At 41.6% G+C, this 23,572-nt stretch overlaps 1 protein-coding gene across 1 annotated transcript in view; it reads left to right on the top strand.

The window, feature by feature from the left end:
• itfg1 (integrin alpha FG-GAP repeat containing 1) overlaps positions 1-23,572 on the top strand; it is a 144,640-nt gene that overhangs the window by 104,360 nt on the left and 16,708 nt on the right. Inside the window, exons 13-14 of the mRNA XM_056402763.1 lie at positions 6,134-6,177; positions 9,759-9,837. Coding sequence (XP_056258738.1) covers positions 6,134-6,177; positions 9,759-9,837 — 123 coding nt within the window. The remainder of the gene's footprint in view (positions 1-6,133; positions 6,178-9,758; positions 9,838-23,572) is intronic.

The following is a 23,572-nucleotide window of genomic DNA, read 5'->3' as shown; positions in this document are numbered from 1 at the left end:
GGGCTTCATGTTGAGAACCATCGCAAATGGTCTCTAGTTAAATCTGAATTATGACTAACTGACAGCTGCAGCTAAGCTGTCACTGAAACTAAACACAGCCCGACATGCAGTACATATTAATGAGCTAACTGTCTGTGTAAGTTCTCATTCGTCCAGGTCATAAGCAACCAACCTGATATATGCGGTCAAATGCAGTGAGGAGTGCAATGACCTATATATTGGGGAAACAAAACAACCGTTAAACAAACGTATGGCCCAACACAGAAGGGCAAACTCTTCAGGCCCTGTCTCAGCTGTCTACTCCCACCTAAAGGAAAAGGCACACTCCTTTGAAGACAGCAATGTCGAAATCTTGGACAGGGAGGACAGATGGTTTGAAAGGGGAGTCAAGGAAGCCATCTATATAAAAGTGGAGAGGCCATCGCTAAACAGGGGAGGGGGTCTGCGACACCATCTATCCCCCATCTACAATGTCGCCCTTTCATCGGTACCCAGGAGAGTCAACAACATAACCTCAGATGACTCTCAACGATCGTCATCCACCAGGGGCTCACCTGACCCTAACGACTGTCGTTCACACGGGATAACAACAGGGTCACCTGACCCTAACGACGGTCGTCCACATGAGACCACAACAATGGTCAGGTGAAACCAGTACTTTCACAGGTACCTTGGTGGACCCACCCACAAGAGGTTAAATACCTGGGTCCTACTCCACTTTCTTGGTCAGACTAGTGCGGACTAGAGAGACCAATACATAAGAACTGATGAAGCCGCTTGGATAAGAGGCGAAACGTCTTCCACAGACAAATACAAGTCCAGTTGCCTTCGATTTAATCTGAGAAAGAGATTAATGAGCTAAGCAAGTCTGATCATAGAGCCTGACTCCCGCTTGTCATTTAGATAAACATAAACACAGTGAGCTGTGCTTACTTGAAACAGATATTCCTTCCTCATCAGATTCTTGACAAAAACATCCACCGTATTATTCAAATCCAAAGTATTTTTCTTTTTCTTTTCTTTTTTTGAAAATGAGAATGGTCCCTCACAATTTGTGACTGGCCAGTGCATATTTTAAAATGGCTGCATTAGAAAAAAAAAAAAACTAATTGGGATGCGCTCGTTAAGCCTCACAAGGTCAGTTGATCTCTTCTTTGGGGATTTTAGTTTCTCAGCAGGAGAATGTATCCGTATGGTTATGCAGTGTTTCACTCGTATATTTGCATATATATAAGTATACAGCCGTTTCCAAGCAGCTGCTCTTCACTGCTAAAATCCTGATTTTATAACCTCGATTAACATCGATAAAGACAATCACTGTGCTGTGATTTCAGGTACATTTACTTGTAATATGAACATTCAGAGACAACCTGGCAGTACTGGCAACTGTCTTCTATGGAAAGTAGCTAGGGTTTGTCCAAAGAAGCTGCTAGAGTTGTTGCTAAGCATATTTGGGAAAAAAAAGTGACTAAATGGTTAATCTGGTGACGAAGTTGTCAGCACTGCTTGTTAACGCCAAATCCTTTTGAAATAATAATGACCTGCCAGCCAAACAATGGTGTAAAGTTATCACTCAGTCACACAGCACTCGGTTGGCCAATTGTGTAATTTGATAACTCAGTGAGTCAGTCAGTCAGCGACAGACCCGTTTATAGGGTTGGCCCTGCTGCTGCGGTCCAACCAAAAAGGAAAAAAGAAACAGTAGACACTTTTGCACTGTTGATGAAATGCTGCTCGCTGGCTGACTCATTGATGGAAACACAAATACACACACACACACACACACACACACACACACACAGAGACCCACACAGAGTACACAGACCAGTTCGTCCTCCACTTGATTAGGTTAGTCCTGCGAAAGAGCTGCCATCAGTCTTAATATTACACCAGAAAATAGGCTAGCTCAATCTACTAGAGGCTGTATTAGCTGTACAGTCTGGGTGTACATGTGTGCGTGTGTGTGTGTGTGAGTGAGACTCTTGTATTGGCAAGAGACAGAATCTGTCGTCCACAGAATGTGTGAGAGCTATTCCAGGGATCTTGTTTTAGCCATTGACGAGCTGTTACATACTTGTTACATACTTGTTACATGTCAACCAGAGATTGAAGTATGAAGAATAAAGCGGTCTAGAAGAAACACTAGATTTGAGTTTCCTCTCTCTTATAAATTAAAATTAACAGCCTTGCCTTGACACACACACACACACACACACACGCACACGCACGCACACAAATACCCACTCTGACACAAACTCATCTACTTCCTGGAGCGACGCCGTGCCCATTGAGTTGTGAAGGGCTTCTGCATTCATGTCCATCTTTTTCTCTCTCTTTCTTTTTATGCATCAATGAATTCATGTCATGAAATTCTTAATGGAGCATGTGTGTGTCCTGCTCTCACAATTAAATTTATAAATGTTTCCATTGCTTCACATACTGAACATTCAAAAGTATCTAGTGGATTTGTGAAGACATTTTACTAAGCGTGGCTCCGTTTTGGGTTTTAATTTGGAATTTATTAGGTGTTTCATATTTGACAGGAACTAAAAAGGAGACAGAAAGTTTGGCATGACAGAAGGGGACAGAAGGGTGCTCTTACAGTGTTACTTCCATGGGATGCCAAGTGTGATTTAGCTTTATGACATCTACACCGGAAATTTAAATGTCACAAAAATCTGGTGGGGGTTTTTTTGTGTCACCAAGACAGAGATTGTTGTGCAAATCAATTCCTCTCAAATTTGTTCATTTAAATTTGCAGGAAACTCCTTTCCTCTGTTTCCCAATGGAAGAGACAATCCTGACAATCACTTCCTGGCATACGGTTTATTTGTAATCAAGCTGCGTGACATTGTTTGTTCCCGTTGGTCCTTTCAAGCACTGACATCTTCCTCTTTCTCTGTGGTGTTTCATAAATTGAGGATACATTTCACATCAGGGATGTATAGTATTTTAACAAGTTCACAGTTTGTGCTAAAGCCCACAGAGAAGAAGCGACTCGTCTGGGAAGTGCATTTTTACACATCTCTGGTTTCTCAACTGACCTGGTAACCACAGAGACATAAAGAGAGAAAACTGCAGAAGTGAAGATAGTTGCTCTGTAATCTCCGAAAACATTTTCTATGCAGCAAAATGAAATGCAAAGAATAGTAAAGTAAACTTGTAGCAGAGGAGACGGGGGAGTGCAGTGAGATTGGTGGTGGCTCTGAGTCCTGCTGCAGCCTTTGTCCTATGTGCAATGTTCTCTTTCCAGATAATCCCAAATGAGACCGACTCCTAACAAATGGCAGTCTAATCCCTCTGTGTTATTGATTTACAGTGTCAGTGACAGTGGTGCCTGTAGCCTGACCTCAAACAGCATGAAATTCAAACAAGTGATGAATAATCTGATCCCTATGATTTATTGATCATCTGTGTCCTTCATGGAAGACTTTGGTCCAAAGCCTGTGATGTGATGATGCGGTATTTGCTGAGAGTTGATGAGTGGGATAATTACATGCAGGGCTGTTTCTGACCACTTTGGTGTAGCAGGTCAGACTTCCTCTGGGCTCCTAAAGGCTTTTATCTTTTCAGAGGCAAATACCTAATGATTTTTTTTGTGTCATTCAGCTTCATTCAACTTTACTCAGCTTCTTGGTCTCTACAATAGCCAGAAACAAATTTAGGAACTAGCTGCATCTTAAACGATCCAGATTTCTCTCTCACATGTTTCCATAGTAAGTGAATGTACAAAGACATAATTGAAGTTTTTATATTGTCATTAAATGATGAATGGTCTGTCGTCACTGCAGCCCTGTTTTGATATCCTTGACTTGAAAACATTTTGTGGTGCAAACAACCACTGATAGTACCCATGTGATTACTGAATAAACTTTCAAAAGCCATGTTAAATGGCAACAAAACAAGCAGCAACTGATATGCAGTGTGGTCAGTAAGGGTCAAGAAATACATGTTTGTCTTTGATGGGGGCTCCATCTGAATTCCACTTCAGGCATATACTTAATAGGCTTGTGAACTTCAAAGCAGCAATATGCTTTTGCCACACATACGCCATTTCTTTTTAAATCAAAGCTTCAAAAAAAAAATCCTCTTGTTTATACACACAAAGTGATGGCAGAAGAGCTACCACATGGAGTACAAGAAAATGGTGCAATGCAGTCATCAATCCTGGACCACTACTGCATTTTGTATACAGGATTTGGTGCAGTTGGTGTTTAGCAGGTATAATGTTTACCGCGTTCACCATCTTAGTTTAGGGTGTTAGCATGCTAACATTTTCCAATTAGCATTAGATGCAAAGTATAGCTCAGGTTAATGGGAAGGCCCCTCGAACCAAGGGTTGCATCAGGAAGGGCATAAAAACCTATGCCAGATGAACTGTGTGGATGGTGTTCTGCTGTGGTGACCCGTGACGGCAGCAGCCAAAAGGCAACAACAACCTCAGTTGTTGAAATTCAAGTGAATGTCTCGGTAGTTTGGTCAGTAGTTGTCCAGACATCTCAGTCAAAACTACAAACGTCAACCCCATGGTGGCATCAAAAAAAAAAAAAAAAATCAGGTGATTACCAATGTCTTTCATATGTAGACTATCCAATAGCTGTTGAAGTATTTAAGTCTCTCAAGTGGTAGACCAGCCAATGGACAAACTGTGCCATCCTATATCCTAAATTATTTCTTATAAAGGTATACAGGAATGAAAAATTGCATCATTTAAATCTATTTTCCATTTGATTCATGTATTTTTTTGTCATAGCTAATCTAAGCTTGAGTTGCCCGTAGTGAAGTTTGAGAGCTCATAGTGAAACTGGAGTTTTTGACTGATTGCTGTAGATCAGAAGAGCACAACGTGGAGAAAGTTGATGGTTTGTGTGATTTGAATGGCTCCCTTCACATCACAACGTGAGCAAGAGGAAAGAAAGAAAGAGAGTGAAAAACTGTAAAAAAAAAAAAAAAAAAAAAAAAAAACAGAATGGATTGAGTGCTGACACTAGCGTCTTAAAGATGTTGCATTTGCTCTGTAAGAGAACGCTCCAGAAGTGCTTCAGAAAACACTGCATCGCCCTATAGACCCACGGTATTTAAGCTTTCATGAGTAGTTGCGATTTGTGAATGGTGTGATTCACAGTTCTATAAATATCCTTAACTGTGTGGGAAAAAAAGAGTAAAGGAGCCATGGTGATGAGTAAATGGTTAAATGTGGACAGAAACTATTAGGGAGCTATGGAGAATATTAAATTGTGACTAGTAGAGCAGACATCATGTAAGAGAGAAGATTTCACCTGCCATTTTTCCACAAGTGTACTGTACAACAGGTCATTTTAAACAGCCTTTACATAATTGAAAAGTCTGCTCACTTTTGTTTAGATGGATGTTTATAATTAATGTGTGTAGAAAGTTAGAGATGAACAAGTCCTGAGGCTTTACCTTCCGTCCACTGTCTATACAATGTGATGTTGCTTTGAGTAGGTGCACTGAGTTTAGCTGCTGTTTACTACAGCAGTGGGTGCAGACCTTATTAACACAGTATTGGGCTTCAGCGTGACTCCATCAGGCAAATCAAAGCAACCTAGACCCAGAACCCTATTAGTATGCTAATAAAGTCACTTCCCTAATGACTGATTAGCAATTCAGCGGATTTTGTCCTCACTTCGCTTGTACAGACAAATAAGTGAAATACTTAGTGTGCACGTACACGCACACGTGCAGTGTTAATAGTTTGCACATTTATTTTTTATGTTTCTCACAGCTAGCAATTTATTTATAACCCTCCCTCCTTCCCTCCCTTCTTTGATTTTTTTTTTGGCTTGTCAACGTCCACTTAACAAACAGAAAAGATGATTAAATGCTATGAAATACAATGCAAACATTAGGTAACACTCAAGCACAGTTAATATGAATTGGGTTTTTTATGTTCGAGTTGTCAGAAACGGTGGAATTTGAGTCATTGTGTAAACGAAGTTTATTTCTCTGTGTGAGTTTGATTGCTTGAAGTTTGATACATGTTGATACAGTGGCCCTCAGGGCACAGAAACGGCACCACCACGGATTGTTCCACAGCAGCGTGTGTCATTGTGCTGGACATTTAACACATGCTGAGTGTCATGTCTGACTCTGGCATCTTTGTCTTTCTCAGTGCTCAGCGGCCTCTGCTCCAATGACTGTCCTGAAGAAGTGAAGGTAAGAAATCTGTCCTTTGGTTTGTCCACTTTTCTAATGACGGCACAAAATAAGTATTGTGTGGTAAAATAGTTTCTTATCTGTCCTGATGGCTGAACAGTCTGAGCAGGTGTGTGTCTGGGTGCACTTATCCTTACATGCATACATCTTTATCTTCCTCCAGACTCTGTACTCAGCACTTTTTTAGCAGAAAGAGAGATAGTCTAAAATACCACCATTGCCGGCCAAAACGTCGAGGGGTTTGATTTTATGCAGTACACCATCACCTGATTTTCACCTGCTCATTCTCCTCCCCTTGCCCCTCTTTGTTAATGGGGACAAGTAAGAGTCCTTCATTATATAAGTCAGTGGCCCATGCTACCATGCTGTACTTTATCCTCTTCCGAGTGGTTGGCATTTTCCAATACATTTTTCGATAAATGACATTTTCAACTGAAATATCAATATCTGAATCTTTGAATAAGATAATTAAATAAATAAATTCCTGATGTGCCTGATTTCTAACTCCTGTCCTTAGTAAATATAGTTTGAGATTTTGTTGCTCATGGCTTGTTTTTATTCAACTACGCCTTTACTGTATACTCTCTGCTGATAGAGAGGTAATACTAATAATTTTACAGGTATCTGTTCCTAGTTTACACTCTGCTCAGATTTAGGAAGTTTATGAGATTTCCACTGGCATGACAAACCCAGAAAGCACTTATTAGTTTGATATGTAAACCTCTGCAAGGTTGAGTTAGGCCTTTCACAGAGGTCCGAGCTGTGCCTCAAGTTTCTCATGTAGCTGTAGAATTTGTCTCAAGAAGAAAATCTTAATGAAGAAAACAGCAGAAGATGACATTACTCCTTTAGAAGAAATTGTCTAATATCGAATCAGCACATTGAAGACTATTGAAAACCAGATCAGATAAAGTGATGACACCACCTTACCTGCCTTACTCATTTTGCAGGTATAAGGGTATAGAGTTTAAATTAGCTAAGTACCCTATAATAAAATGTCTTCCTCTCCATGACTTTATCTTAGATTCATTACAGAATAATATCCCTTTCAGACAGCTTATGCATGAATGACACAGGTGTACTCAACTTGTGTTCAACCAGCATTGGACCCTTTCATATGAGATAGTTGTCACTGCTCATTGTTAGCATGTGAGACTCCAGTCTACAGAACAGTTCGTACACCTCTCTGATTAAAACTGAGAGGTACAATGAATTACATCCAGCAATTACCAGATGAAAGTTGAGTCTCTCTGCCCCTTGCAGTCTGACAAGTAGGTTAAATGATGTTTTAAAATCAGCATCTTTGAATCAATTTCCATTTCTAGTAGTAACCTGCTAGGAGAAGGGTCATGAAGGAGGCCTGGGTGAGGTACGTTAACCCATTCAGACAGACCCTCTGCATGGGTTTGACTGGCGTCACTGTGTCGGTCTGAATGGGATATAATGTTTTGCAGGAAAAATAAACCATGAGCTCGTATACAGTGAACTTCTGGAGTTAAATATAGCCATAATTTTATTAAGCAGTGACATTTGATCAGAGGTTGGACCCAGTCACTGTTTTGCAGGTCACAAGTCTCAAGTCTTGGCTCTGGTGGCTAAAAGGTCCCAGCACACGCATGTCCGGGGTTTGATTCCAGCCGTGAACCCTTGTTGCATGTCTTATGCTCTCTTTCTCTTTCTCTCTCTTGACTGTTGACTGTCAAGGAAAGGCAAGGAAAGCTGAAAAAAAGAAAAATGCCAACAAAAAAAAAAAAGAGAGAGAATTGATTTATATTATAAACAAAATTAAATACTGTTTCTGGAGCAGCAACAGTAATGGTCACAGCAGCAAATTCAATAATATCTCCCTGGAAAGAAATTCAAAATGGCAGTAAAATAAACGATACACCTGATATCAAAATACTGAGTGAAGTTCAGAAAGAATGAAGAACATCAGTCAGTATCAGTCCGTCCTCTGTCCCCCTCCCTCTGCTGCCGGTGTTATTCACTGCCTGCAGTTACTGCACTACATGACAGCTTTCATTTTAGCTCCTTCGTAACAGTTCACTATTAGCATAACCAGCTTGCTGCAGTTAAAAGAAATGGCAGGAGACTGGTGACAAAATAGTTGAAAGTGTCACTTTTCGACATGCTTGTTGAACAGGTGGTTTGTAAATTGCTAATTGGCCTCTTGCTTTTTATTGCACTCACAGTAACAAGCATAGTTGTTGTTAATTCACATCACCTGGTTCATTGTCTAAACACTGCAGCCACTCTGCTCTGCTGTGTGCTCCATGTGTGTGTGAGTATTCAGCGCCATAGGGAGCAGAGGGGCGGACAAAGAAGCAGTGCGACCATAAATGATAAAATCAATATATGCCTGTAAATGTGTCGAGCCGCCACAAATAAATCAATGTATGGGAAACACTGCTCTTTAATCTTTGGGTTTGGTGAAAGGTATGAAAAGACCCAAGTCCAAGTGAAGTCATGAGTCATTGGTGTTAAAGTGGAAGTCGAGTCGCAAGTCTTTTTTGATTTTGTCAAGTCGAGTCTGAAGTCATCAGATTCATGACTCGAGTCTGACTCCAGTCCAAGTCATGTGACTCGGCTCCGCTCCTCCGGCTCTAAACACCTGTTATTCATCCTGAAGAGCTCACGTCAGATGCTTGTGTGTAGGCGGGTGGAGGAGTCTGACAGAAATAAAACAGCCAATAGCATCACTCTTTATACAACCTTTCAGCAGCGAAAAAGCCTTTTGCAAAACACATTAGCTTTGGCATCAACAAGAGGCTGCTGGTATAAGAGTTGTTTTGGTTTTCTGTCTGTCTACTCTTCCAACCGCTAACTGAAAGGTATAGTAGACGAGTGGAGCTCGTGGCTGTTTCTACTCCTCTCCTTTCCCATCCATCAAGCCCCGTCTATCTTTTCATTTCACTCTCTCGCTCCTTTTCTTCTTAGTCACACCTCTCTTCCGCTGTCTTTCTTAGTCTGTTCCTCTGTGGCTTTCCCATCCCTCTCTTTCTCTCTCTCTCTCTCTCTCTCTCTCTCTCTCTCTCTCTCTGTTTCTTTTTTTTTGACCTCATTTCTATTCCTCTCTCACCCGACTGCTGAGTGTCACAGCATAAAGGGCCAAGCCTCTGTTGCAGTGTGTATGTTTTCGTGCGTAACCGTCTCATGATTAGCTGATTTAAAGCGAAGGATGGCTCAACAGATCTCTTCATTAGTTGACATCCTTTCATAATGAAGAGATAAGACAACCTCTCTGTGTCCGCCCACGCAGACACGCAGCCGTCACACTCATTTATGCTCTGTCAGATTCAAGCCAGCCAAGTCAAACATTTGCTGTGTCACCTAGTGAAAATAAAACTAAACAAAAGTGCTCAAGGTCACTGTGGTGTCAACACGCCTGTCTCTCTGTCTGCCCACTCTTGCTCTTCTTTCTGTGTTTCTCTGTCACCCTGCCCTGTTTTTTTCCTCGCTGTCCTCTTTCGCCCTCGCTGACAGACGGCTGATGTGAAGAGGTATTTGTAAGATGTCAACATTTGTCAGTTTTTTTGATTTGTGCTGGCATGTGTGTGTGTTTTTTTTATTTTTTTTTACAGCCTTTTGGTGTTAACCAGCCAGGTCCCTATGTCATGTACACCACAGCGGATTCCAACGGCTACCTGAAAAACGCCTCAGGTAAATTCTTTCTTTTTTAATCTCTTTCCATTGTAGCTTTCACTTCTTATGCCAAACTACATGATTGAGCATAGTCAGAGAAAAAACGTCCCTGCCCGAGGTTTTAAACATCACTACATCAGGTTTATTAATAACTTAACCTCCTGACAATGACAGCTGTCCTGAGTCTGGCTAAACACTGCAGGGTTTGTTTTGGAGGATTTTAAGAAAGTAGAGAATGAGAAGAAGACGGACGTATTGATTTTATTTTCTGGCTTTCTATTTTCTTTTCTTTTTTATAAATGGGAAAATAGCCTCTATGCCTCAAAGACAAAGACTGAAGCAGAAAGGGCAGCTAAAGAAAAAGAGGAAAACACGAAGGTCCTTCCAAAGAGTGGTGGAACTGAAAATGAATCACTTTCATAATTCTCGCTCCATGATGCTGTTGGAGTGTGTGCTTAGTTCTCACTTATTCTATCTGCATACTAAAGTAGTTTTAGGCATTATTAGATGCTGAATTACTTTGTTTTTCCTTTACTTCTATAAATGCAGGTTTTGCTCACATTTGTATTTTGTAAAATGTTGTAATATAACAAAACATTAAATAAGAAAAGCAATATTTATTTGTTGCTTGACAGGATTCAATTTTAAAAGATAAATGCAGATTTTCTAACATCACTCTAATATGAAGCTTCAAGTTACTGCAGTGTCATGTCTATGGGATTCAGTTCTCTCATAGAAAAACATTTAGTAAAAGCTTGAAAAACACTGGACGTTTTTCTCTGAAGTTTCTTCCACAGAGAAGCAGCACTCAACAGGCTGTCGATTACTCATTCTTTTCTTCTGATTTAAGTCCAAGGTAAATTCTTTCTGAAAGGACCAGTGTCTCTTGCAATTTAAAAAGGCACAAGAGACTGTGTTTGTTTCGCAGCAATGCACCACCTTTAGTTATATTTGTGAGTTCATGGAATGATGATGATGATGGTGATGATGATGATGATGATGATGATGATGATGATGATGATGATGATGATGATGATGATGATGATGATGATGATGATGACGATGACAGCACTAAGGAAGACAGCATGATCAAGAGTGGTGGAAGTGAATTGCTGTTGCTCATTGACGTGGTTTGTTCTTTTATTTTCTATTCCAAGCTTCATTTATTCTCAAAGGGTCGCTCCTTCTGTTGTTGTTGTCAGTCCTGTCAAGTAAACATCTGGCTGTGTTCTGTACTTTTTGGGTATTGGCAAGGCACCACGCTGTAAGTAGTGGGTTTTGGTCCCAATTCACTATCTCACATGAATTGTGACTTGTACTTCAGATTGTTATGTTGTAACCTGCAGGATCACTGGGTCTCCATGGTATGGAAAATTATAAACCCTTGCACCACCTAAGACTGCTTCAGACTAACAAGGAAGGAAAGATCGATAGGTAGAGAGATAGATGCATATACATGGAGACATTGAGGGCAGCAGTGCTGTGCTGTATTAGCTACAGTTAACCTAGTTGATGTTACATTGTGGGAAGGGCAGAGAGCTGGATGAGGACAAGATGCACTGACAGCCTGGGGTCAGGGATATATATAGTCTGTGTGTGCATGTGTATTCCTGTGTGCAGCATAATCCCACTTTGTCAGTCTCCATTGTTTCATTTATCAGTTGGCACAGTCGGAGTATATACATATTTTAAGAACGAGTAGACAGATCACAGTTTAACGTCATTATTATTTCACCACCATAAGACAGCTTTAAGCTCCTGGCTATAAAACAGTGCTAAAACTAATCCTCTAGTGGCTGCAGACTTTTCAGTTAGGTGCTCTGTGTCCAAGTCCAGAGCACTGAGTGGGCAAAGCATCAACACTGGCCACCCTGTATTTAGTTGTCTCAAACCGTGATGAAACACACAGTTTCATTCCCTCTCCACACACTCCACTGGTTTAAAATATGCAGTTGAATGGGCATGGAAAGAAAGAGAAACAGTGGAGAGTGAGGGAGAGCAGGGGAGGGCTGTCCCCACCTGCACCCACACCCACTGCAGAGAAGATGGAGAGTAATACAGAAGCCCACTGAATGTGGAGGTGCTGACTATTCTAAAATCACACAAAAGTGAGATGTGGAAAAAAATCCAGTGACTTTCATCTGCTTTTGAATTTCACTCTCACATAATTTAAAAAGATTACCTGAACCATTGGCAGTTATTCATAGAGGATTTTAATTTACACGTGTTAACATTTCACATAAATGTTTTGCAGTCCTACATAGCCAAAAGAATGTGGACACCCATCTCATGACCGTTGAAACTTAGCCTCTGCTCTTCTAGAAAGGCTTCCCGCAGCATTTGTCCCCATTCAGCCACAAAAGCATTAGTGAAGTCTGCTACTGATGTTTGGTGATAAGACCTGTCATGCAGTCAGTGTTACAGTTCATCCAAAAGGGTTTAGGGTCCATTGGCTTGAGGTCAAGGATCTACAAAGCCCAGTCAGGTTCTTCCATGCCAAACTGGGAAAACCCTTTACATGTCGATATAAGAAACTGCTGCCACAACACTGGGAGCACAGAACTGTATAGATATAATTGTATCATCTGTAACTGAGGGTAGTGTGGCCCAAACTGTTAAAACAGGGCTGTCAACATATCTCTGCCTACATACTTTTGGGTTTATAGTAGAGGTGGCTTTAAAAACTGGATATCATGGAGAGTGGGATTTGTCCAGACTTGGGTAGGTTCTACAGTGAGGTCTGTTTTTTAAGCATGAATCTGAAACTCCTCATTTCCTCACCAACTATTTGACATGTTTCCATGGCATCATTTAACCAGTCCTGTCTTACCTGCCTCTCAGTATGATGAACAGACAATGTTCATACCTTTAACAATTCAGTGTCTGAATCAGCTTTGCACACTGTTAGATAAGGTCGTAAGATGTGGTGTGTCAGTAGTGGCGGGCTGGGCCAAAAATACTTTAGCGAGTCAATGCTGTGGATTGTAAATATTACTTTTTTTGTAATTTTTTTGTCACAAAAATAGGAAAATCCCTCCAAGGCTGTGTAAGAGGTGACATCAAGGAGGATGGGGCATATTAGTGGGTTTGAATACCAGTACCATGTAACTGTGAAGCACCTGGTTTGATTCTCCACAGGGATCTTTTGAGCAGGTCACCCATGTTTTATGGAATTCAAATATTCCACACAAAAGATGATTTTAATAAAAGGCTTTAATACGGGTTTTCTATTTTTGACCATGATGCAATCAGACAAGCTAGTTCATGAAAAGAGCAGATGGTCTTGACTGACCATTCAGCTAATACGTGTCTTTCTGGAAAAAGTCTCCGTTTCCCCAGAGTGCCTTTATGTTCCTGGTTTGGTGACGTTCAGTAAGTAGAATCCCATCTATTTAACATAATAATATCCAGGCATATTATAGTCTGCCCATCATAACTCCGACTTATTTTTCCAGTGTGTGTTTGACTCATGTGCACGGAGAGAGGAGGAGAGCGAGAGAGTAGCCAAAGGCTTTGCCGGCACAACTCCCCAGACCCCTCATTTAGCAGCAGCAAAGTGCTGCCAGGGAGCAGGCTTCGTGTGTGTGCGTGCGTGTGTGTCTGCGTGCCTGCGTGTGTGTGGTGATTTAAAGTGTATTTATTCTGTAGCTTGTAGCTCGGGGAACAGCCAGCGAGGCTGCCAGAGATGAGCAATGATGGGGTGCACACAAACACACAAACACACGCACTCACACACACACACACACACACACACACACACACACACACACACACACACACACACACACACACAATGTCTGGGCCTCTCCACTGGGGCCCAACGATCTTCACTTACCCTTCACCCTCCTGAAAGAAAGAAAGAAAGAAAGAGAGGAAAGGAGAGATTATAATATGCTGAGAGATAGGGACAAGGACTAGGGAGGCACATCATAGAGCGATGAGAGAGAGATAAATGGGGGAAAAAAAGGAAGAAATAGGTCAAAGGAGATCAGGGGGTTGGTGGGATGAATGTAAGAGAAGGAGAAGAGATAGTTTGGACGTAGAGAGGAGCAGAAATAGTAGACGATACATACTCATACCTACTGTATCTGCACATAATGTTGATAATGTCAACGCCTGATCTGACAAGTAAAGGCCAACAGCAGTACTGACAAGATTTTGTAATGTCATAACTCTTACTGTGTGTATATGTGTATGGGAAATACATACAGTGTGTGAACCTGTATGTACAGTATGTGTGCGTTCAAGTATTTGTCTAATCTCACATATTTTTCAGTCTGTGTGCTGCGTGTTGTGCAGCATGTACATATGCACAAGTGCACGTGCGTACCCCGACATCTGTCTCCTCATGACCTTGTGTGTGTGTGTGTGTGTGTGTGTGTGTGTGTACGCGTACCAGACAGTGGTGTATCAGGCCCCTTACTAAGCAGCTTGGATGGATGGGCATGGACTGTGATTCTGACAACACCACGCCTCATTATCAACTAACTCCTGCTGAGACAGAGAGAGAGGGAGAGAGAGACAGGTGGGGTGGTGGAGATGAATAGTTGAAGTTATTCATTAACAGCCTTTTTATTCCTCCCCCCTCCTCCTCTGTAGATACTCTCAGAGACACTGAGATAGGAGAAACACCTCGGGGTCCCAGCTCACACACGGTCATCCAAGACCATTTATCTTTAGACAACTAGGGAACAATGTTCAGAAGTAACTTGTAACTTTCAATGGCAATAGTTAGATTATAATTAACACTCAAAAAGATAGAGAGAGGCCACTGTGGTTTGTTATCACCACCTCAGATATTAGATTTGATTTAAATTATCCAGAAACAATAACCCCCCCCACCATTCACAGACCCTTTTTTTAAGAAGCAGTTGTCAACTACTCAGCTAGAAAAGTTGGCTTCCTTTTGCAGAAAGTAGTCCCACTGCTTTGAATTTATCAGACAAATTGAGATTGCTGTCACCTTTAGTATGGTTGTCTTCTGATTCACAGGAAAACAAATCACCCTGTCTTTAAAAGTAATAGAAGAGAAAAATAACTTCTGGTTTATTGGCCACTATCAGGACAGATGATGAAACAGAGTAATACCATCATTTACAGTGAACTGTAATAACTTAACTTATTAAACCCATAATGATGAGTGAAAAAACATGTTTTTAGAAATTTTTGGAAATTATTTAAATCAAAAAGCTAAAACCTCTCATTTAGAAAAGTATTTAGACCCTTAATTCAGTACTTATTAGAAGCCCCTAGCAGATACAGCTTCGAGTCTTCTTGGTTACAGCATCAAGTGTTAAGGTGCTACACCACTGACATCCTCAGCCGAGGCCATGTGTTGTCAAGTGTTTCGACCCTTTACTCAATGCACTCTCAGGATGGTGATTAGTCACTGTGTGTCGATGGTGGGCTTCCGGCTACTACTCTCTCTCTCTCTTCATACTCACCCAACAGGATGCTCGGTCTGCAGCCGTGGAGATCTTCTGCCCTGCTGTTCTCCGTGTTTGCGCTGTTACTCCTAGAGCAGTAAACACCTGACACACAGACTGAGCTGGAAAGCCTCAACATCCCACCTCGACTGGGAATAGCCATGCTTGTCAGCCTTGTTGTCAGCAGTCGGCCATCAAGGTGTCGTACTTGGCTCTTCTCCTCTCGTTAGCTTCATCACACCTCTCTTCCCAAGACAGGGCCAGTTCTATCATGATGATCTTCTTGGTCTTGGATGACCACAGGATGATGTCAGGTCTCTATTCGATTAGTACAATTTCTGGGAATGTGAATCATTTGTCCAAGTTAGCAGCCGTTCTCCAGCCTGTTGCATGGCTCAGGATGCCCATGTTCTTCCCGTCCAGCTGCTTCCCTGGTTCATGCTGCTCCCTCACAAGTACCATGCACATAGGCTTCTGTTTGGTCTCCTTCTCCTTTTCATCTCCATGATCTCGCATGACTTGGTCATGTCTCCGAGTATATCTCCCTTGGGTGAAGCCTACTTGGCTGGAAGTCAGTACATGCTCCAGTGTACTTCTTTTCCCGTGTAGATTGCAGTTGGGGTTGTCTGCCAGCAACCATGTGTGGAGATTTGCTAGGGAGGGTGTCATAGCTGCAATGGTGGATACCTCCAGATGTCAGTCCATGTCAGGGTGGGGCTTTCAGTCTGCCATCTCGTCCAGACAACCTGCCAGCCCAGGCTTACTGCTTTTGACTGATGCAGCTCCTCTTCCCTTGCTCTGATCTCTCTCTGTAGGAGTGTTCTTCTTCATCAGTCCTTTCTTGGGCTGATGTTGTGAGTTCCAAAGCCCCTGTCGACACTGGCATACGAGCCCGAAAATGTCTCTCTGTCATGGTTTATCCTCTGCTCGTGCTCCTGCCTCCTGCTTGATTCTAGCCTTATGGACTTTTTCATCCTTCGAGTCCTGCAGGGTCTTGATTAGTCTGGTATTGGAAACATTGTATTCCTCAACTACAGATGTTAGCGATGGTTGTAGTTTTGAAGATTTGCTGTACAGCCCTAGACTTAAGAAGCTTGGTGACACCGTAAGCCACCTTCATAGGTGCCTGCTGTTATTATGTTCCATAGCCTCAAATGCCCTTATTGCTATGCCATACAGTGGCCAAATAAGTCATAGTAGCAGTCCATGTTGGTAAATCCACACTCTCAATGTTGCTGGAAGCCCCGATATTCCTCAGACCTTCTCCCACCTTTTGCTGCACATTTTTGATGATATCTTGGTCTCCCACTGAGTCAATAAAGCACCTCCCAAGGCACTTAATTGGGTTGCTCACAACTGATGGTATCACCTTCCATTCCCTGTTAAGTCTTTGCACATCTGAACTTGGGTGGCTTAACCCATTTTCCCAGGCAGATCTTCTGAACCTCCATCAGATTGGATGGGAAGCGTCTGTCAACTGTCATCATGTCTCTCTTATGTCTGGGCTTTTGCTGGGCCACTCAAGGACAGTCAAGAGACTTGTCCCCAAGTTACTCCAACATTGTCTTGGCTGTATACTGAAAGGTGAGTCTCAGATCAAGTGCACTCTGGGGCTGGTTTTCTTCAAGGACCTCTCTGTATTTGGCTGCATTCATCCTTCCCTCAAAGTCTCCCTGTCCCTGCCACTGAGAAGCCCTGCCATAGCTTGATGCTGCCAGCACCATTCTTCACTGCAGGGATGGTATTAGTCAGGTGATGAGCAGTGTCTGGTGTTTGCCAGACACAGTGCTTGGAGCTCTGCCCAAAGACTTCAATCTTTCTTTTCATTTTTTCAATCAGGCCAGAGAATCTTTTTCTTCAAGCTCTCTGAGTCCTTTAAATGCCATTTGGCAAAGTCCAAGCAGACTGTCGTATGCCTTTTGCTCAAAGTTGCTTTTGTCTAGCCGATCTACAATAAAGGCCTGATTGATGGAGTGCTGCTGAGGTGGTCGATCCAGCAGGTTCTCCCTTCTCTGCAGAGGACTTCTGAAGCTCTGTTAGAGTGACCTTCCTGACCAAGGCCCTTCTTGCCTGGTCACACAATTTGGACAGACGTCCAAACTCTAGGAAGAGTCCTGGTGGGTTCAATCTTCTTACATTGCACAATTATTGATGTCACTGTGGTTATAATTTTCACCAGCTGACCTCAGTAAAACCGCCTGCAAGTGTAGTTCATTTTGTGTATTTCTTTACAACTGATGAAACAAATGTATTTGTTTATGTTCTCAATTAACAGTTATTGACCTCAATATCACAACAGTAGCTTTTCTGGGAAGTTGTGGAGGACAGTTGTTCTATAAAAAGCTTTTCAAAGTATTGAAAGCCACCCATAAATTTGTAAGGTGTTGCCGTGAGATAAAACAGTGCTTAGACTTTGTCAGAATTTCCTTAAAGGAGCTTGGACATTTGTCAGAACATACCATTCCTTTTGAGGTTTAAATATACTTGGACTGAAATCCAGCTATTGCCCGTCATTACATTTGCTTCTTTTAACCCAATGTATTTGGCTGATAATGACACCAAGCTGCAAATTGTTAGTTAGCTGTGTCCAAACAGGGCGAGTGGGTCAATGATGCCACAGATTATTGTTCACAGAGAGGGAACAGAGGAGAAAGGAAGAGAGTGAGGACATTTGAGAGAGTAGTGACAGGAAGTGGGAGGACAGAGAGACAGAAAGAGTGAGTGCTCATAGCGAGGAGAATCATAACAGGCTCAGATCAATGTGGAGCTCTCTGCAGACTGTCCAATTAGGCTAATGAGTTCGGGGGATTAGCAATGGCTCATTCGCACACATTCAAACAGCACACACACTCATTGTACATGCATACACAACCTTTTAAAAAACACATGTTCACCTGCAGCAACTCACCCACAAACATGTTTATCATATCTTAACCTTTTAGACATTTAGAAGATCCCAAACAACGTTAGATACAAATTGAAATGGAAAATTGTGTGTGTACTGAGTTGTGCTGACTTGTACATTCACTTTAAGCCATTCATGTTGGTTTTTGCTGCATCATGCTGATGCCTCGAGCAGTGTCGTAAAAGTCAGCCTGTTGCACTTAACGTCATGTTGATCTATGGCCACAGTATACTCCTGTTCTCAGAGACCTCATCAGGTCAACAGTGAGTGTTACCCTATTCTCAAACCATTTTATTGCACAGTATACGGACGATTGGCTTGAAGCACACACAGTATCCACAATATGGGAGTGAGATAGGAGAGTAGGTGGATGAGAGAAATGAAAAGGGTTGGAAGGGGAGAAAATGAGAGGTTGCAGAGGACAGAGCTGAAAGCAGAGAGAAAGGGAGAAGTGAAAATGAGCGTGGAACAAAAGAGAAAGATAGAAGATGGGAGGAGAAGAACACAGAGATCCGAAGAGAAGAGGGGAGAAGAGAAGGAAATATTGAAGTGGTAGACAAAAAATGAGTGGAGATACACAGATACATGGAGAATTACTATTGATCAGGCTTAGCATGCTTTTTCTCTTCCCTGTTTTTCACTCTTTAACCTCCCTCCTCCGTCTCTCCTCCCTCATGTTTTTTCTCCTCCGCATCCCTCCTCCAGCCCTCCTCTCACTTTCATCTGTCTCTTTTCTCTATCATTTCTCACCCTGTAACCTCTCTCCTCTGCACTTAATTTCTATCATACACTGTCCAAAGCTAAAAGCTTAGGTTTTCATTTGTCACCGTTGTCATCTGACTGCCTGTTAATCTGTCTCTAAACTTCCTTATATGAGATGAATGAAAAGCTAGTTTGTGTCTGAATGATGTACATAAAGAAGTTCAAATCTACCTGCTGTACTAAGTTTGTCCCACGATTAAGTTTGAGGGTTTTGAAAGAGGCTGTTCATGTTTAATTATTATTATTATTATTTAGTCCATGCCCATCATGTTTTAGCCAGATCCAGTTTGAAATATCTCAACTATTAGAAAGATTGCCATGACATTTTCTATAGACATTCATGGTGCCCATGGAGGGTAAATCCTCATAATTTTTGTGATCCACTGGCTTTTAATCTAATGCGATCATTAGGTCAAACATTTAATGTGTCCAGTGCTTTGATTTACGAACAAATGGCTGCAAAATGAATGACATTCAGCCTTGTATTTAGTACCAGTTAGCATATGCTAGCAAACTAACTAAACTAAAATGGTAAACATGGCAAACATTATACTAAACATCATCATTGTCATTGTTAACATGTTGCCATGCTAGCATTAGCATTTAGATGTTTCAATGTGCTGATTATCTGTAACAGCAAAAGCAGCTGTTTTCTGTTATAACTGAGAAACTGAGAGGCTTTCCTGAACTCTCTCATGATAAGTTTAAGTAGTTTCACCACAGCATGGGAGTTTGACAATCTTGAGTGTACCTGCAATTGTGGAAGCAAATATTTACAAAATATCTATACCCAATTCTGCCTGAGAAAATATTACTTGCCAGTCTTGCAGCACCTAATTGTCATTCCAAATGTTAATACTTGGTTTTGTTGGTTAGTAATTGTGGCTCAATTTGAATAAGTCATGTCTTCAAAGCTACTGAGAATAGAAATATTTATAAATGCTTTTATTCTAAGAAAATATTCCATGATGAGTTCATGTTCTTATATGAGCAAGTGTGCAGTTCATTATGCTCTAAATATTATATATATAAAGATCATAAGCCTAAAATATTCTCTAACTAACACACTTGGTATGTTTTATTTAGTTATTTTTATTTAGTTATGTCTGGCTTATTTTGTTTGTTTTTCTCCTTTGATTGTCGTATTCTCCTGAAGTTTGCTATTTCAGTTTTTGCTGGTTTTTCATCTCTGAATAAGATATGAAAGCTAAAGTGAGGTACAACTTCACTGAGTGGATGCTTCATGGACTAAGAAGAGGAAATTTGGTGGAGCTTTAAATATGGGAACCTGCTATTTCTATTTAGATTTTAGGTCAAACAAGAGCAATGACAGCTGTCTGTTCTCACACACACACACGCACGCACGCACGCACACATAGTGTCATTTCAGGTGTCAATTGTAGAGAGGGAGTGCAAAACTGGGTGGTGATGGCCAACTATAAAGTCCTCACATTCACACTCTCACATATATATATTCACACACAATTTCCCTCCCAAATCAATATCCAGATCTTGACACTATTGTATGGACAATAAAAGAGGCTCTCCATGCGAAGCAGACTGCGTACATATGTGTATGTGTGTGTTTGTGCGTGCATGTACACTTCTACCTCTCATGGCTCCACCCTCCATCGCTGCAATTTGCTTCTTTTATCGCCATCAGGGGAGCAAATGGTTTCTATAGCGACAGGCACTAGGAATTTCTCTGAAGCCACTTTTTTTTTTGTTCCATTTTGAAGCCCTGGGGAGTGGGGGGGGGGGGAGAGTGTGTGTTTGTGTATGTGCGTGCATGAGTGTGTGCCTGCATTGCGAGCCAACAAAGTTAATGACCATATTTAATTTCTTGATGAATCATTGGGATCATGATATATGCCTATTTCTCATTGTCCTACAAAAAGATTTTCAGATAGTATGTTTTCGCTTTACACAGTTGTGTTTTACATAAATGTTTTGATTTTTTTTATCGTCTCAAAATTGATATTTCACATTTCAAACACACTTGACTTAGTTTCAGGCTGATGTCACGTCACATTGTCACCCTGCCTGTCTGCACAAAGGTGGTAAAACCTCCAGACAGGACGAGGCTTTACATGAGGATGTGTGTCATCAGACCTCAGCAGATGGACACACACAGACACATTAGGATGCTGTAGCTCCCTCAGAGGCATTAATGTCCTCTCTCTGTCTGTCTTTCTCTCTCTAATATTTCTCACTTTTTTTTTTTCCCATTTCGCCTCCTCATGCCCACGAGGAAGTAAAGTTTGTCAGCTTCAATATCAGGGAGAGCCTCAATATCCCCAAATCTTTGATTTTGTCCTCACTAACTGGCGCTCTGCTGTGAGAGAAATGTGAGGTGGGAACTAGCAAAATTGATTTCACCTGGCCCAAAAAACAAAAACACAAACCACTGTAGGTAAAATGTAATGAATATATTCCTCTTTTATATTCCTCTGCGTCTTTTACATGCATATGCAGTGTTCTCAGTTAGTTTCAATCCACTATGGCAGATCAGATAGTCAGTGAGCCAAGGCTTTTTTTGTATTTTTAACAGGCTTCGCTATATAAATACTGTAAATATAAACCAACAGCAGTTATAATTTGAATTAATTCACATGTTGATGAAAGCCACAGTCCAGAGGATCCTTCAACTTTGCATTTTCACACGTTATATGTCACATTACACTGTTATCAAGTCTGAGTTAGCAACAATTTGAATCCACAGAGTCAAAGTATTTAAATGTCTTTTGCAATTTATATAATTGTGTGTGAGTGAAAGACATGAGACAAACTTTATCAAGGCTGGTCTTTGCACAGTCGTGTAGAGCGTGGAATGAATTTGCAAAACCCAATGAGACTGTAGTTTGCTCTGTCACGCTGCTGATGACACAGACTTTCTCTTCACCGACAAGTGGCTTTCCAAAGATGAACAAAATTGAAACCTCTCTGTGCAAAGTATACACAACAGTACAAAGCTCTGTCATTACTGTTGCCTCTCTTTCAGCTCCACAACTGCTGAAACTTTTGTTGCTTCAAAGTTTGTTGTAGTATAGAAAACTAACCTTCAGATAAATGCTCATTAAGTTTGTGAATAGAAGAAAGTTAAATTCTGCAAACATCAGCTCTGAAGCTCACACTGCTTATTTAATTAAGCAGCACAAGGCTTTAGCCACATGTGTAGTCACCACAACCCACATCATTAATTTGGATCATTTGGAGTAGAAGCGAGGGGAGCTTGTCCAGCCTTCCTGCAGACCCTGAAGAGAGCTTGTCTTTGTATTATTATTGTCTTATTGTGACTTATGGCCAAAACCTACAGCAGCTTGAAGTCCATGTTTATATTTTAAAACATCACTCATCACAAATGCTTTTACTTTTGATGCAGTGTTGATCATAGGAGAAAAGTGACTTGTCTATTAGAGCGGTGGCAGTCATCATGATATAGTGATGATCAGGTTCAGTCCTCTGGAGATCAGAGAGTGTGTGTGTGTGTGTGTGTGTGTGTGTGTGTGTGTGTGTGTGTGTGTGTGTGTGTGTGTGTGTGTGTATGTTGAGAACTGAGAAGTACACACACACACATACACATACATACCATGGCCGACTGTTGATGCTGCTTTGAATTTGCTTTGTCTCCTATGAGATGTATTGTGGGCTGTCAGTCATGTGTACAGGGTGGAATTCCCTGCCAAGGCCTCCACTGGCTCTGCTATAAGGAGATAGGATGAAAACACACTAACACAGTGTCCCTCACACACACACACACAAACACACACAAAACAGAGACACTCCGATACACTGCTCTGCATAATACCCTTTTTCCAGCCTCCCCATGTTGTGAAATGGCTTTGCTCCAGCCGTGGCCACATTTCCTAGCAAGTCTACACACACACACACACACACACACACACACACACACACACACACACACACACACACACACACAGCGCTCAGCAGATGCTAAGCCAGGATCCCAGCCTGCAACGTAACCCTGCTTGATCCTCCATCATACACACAGACACACACAAACTCTCAGACCCACTCCACCCTGCTGAGTGGCCGGGTGCAAGTCATCCACCTCTTGCCTTCTGACAGGGAGCAGCAGTCTGTCAAACACATCAAACCAAGGCTGGATTAAAGGTCCAATCCCCTCAAAAATCCTGTTCTGCCTAGCCCAGTGGACGAGGTTCAGAGAACCGGGCGCCAGTGGACTGATTTTAAAATGGCTTCCCCAGCTGGATTCATCTCAAAGTAATGCTGTAACACTGCTGCTCCTGTGGGGCAGTCGGTGCCCTTTTAGTTTGTCTCTCATTTGATTGGTGGATATCAACAAAAAAGAAATGACATTACCATAAAGTTAACTTAAACACAGCTCTGCTTTCTTGCTGCTGTTTGTTGGCCTTTAGGTTTAGTTGGTCAGATCCAGTAGCTGTGATACCTTCACCCCCTCACACTGCATTTCTCTGTGAGCATACAGACAGCAGGACTGCCAAGAAGGCTCGAGTCTAGGTTTCATTTTTGATTTAATTCAAGCCTTACACACAGGTATAATGCTTGTTTCTTTAGCTGTCCTAATTTCAGTCAAAGTCCACGTACTTACTGCATCTTGGTTCTTAGTGTCGTACATGACTTTTTGTTTTGGGCTCACTCTCCATGTTACTGTCCT

This window comes from Seriola aureovittata, chromosome 1, assembly GCF_021018895.1.
Source record: "Seriola aureovittata isolate HTS-2021-v1 ecotype China chromosome 1, ASM2101889v1, whole genome shotgun sequence".
NCBI lineage: Eukaryota > Metazoa > Chordata > Actinopteri > Carangiformes > Carangidae > Seriola > Seriola aureovittata.
This window is presented reverse-complemented; position numbering and strand designations above follow the sequence as displayed.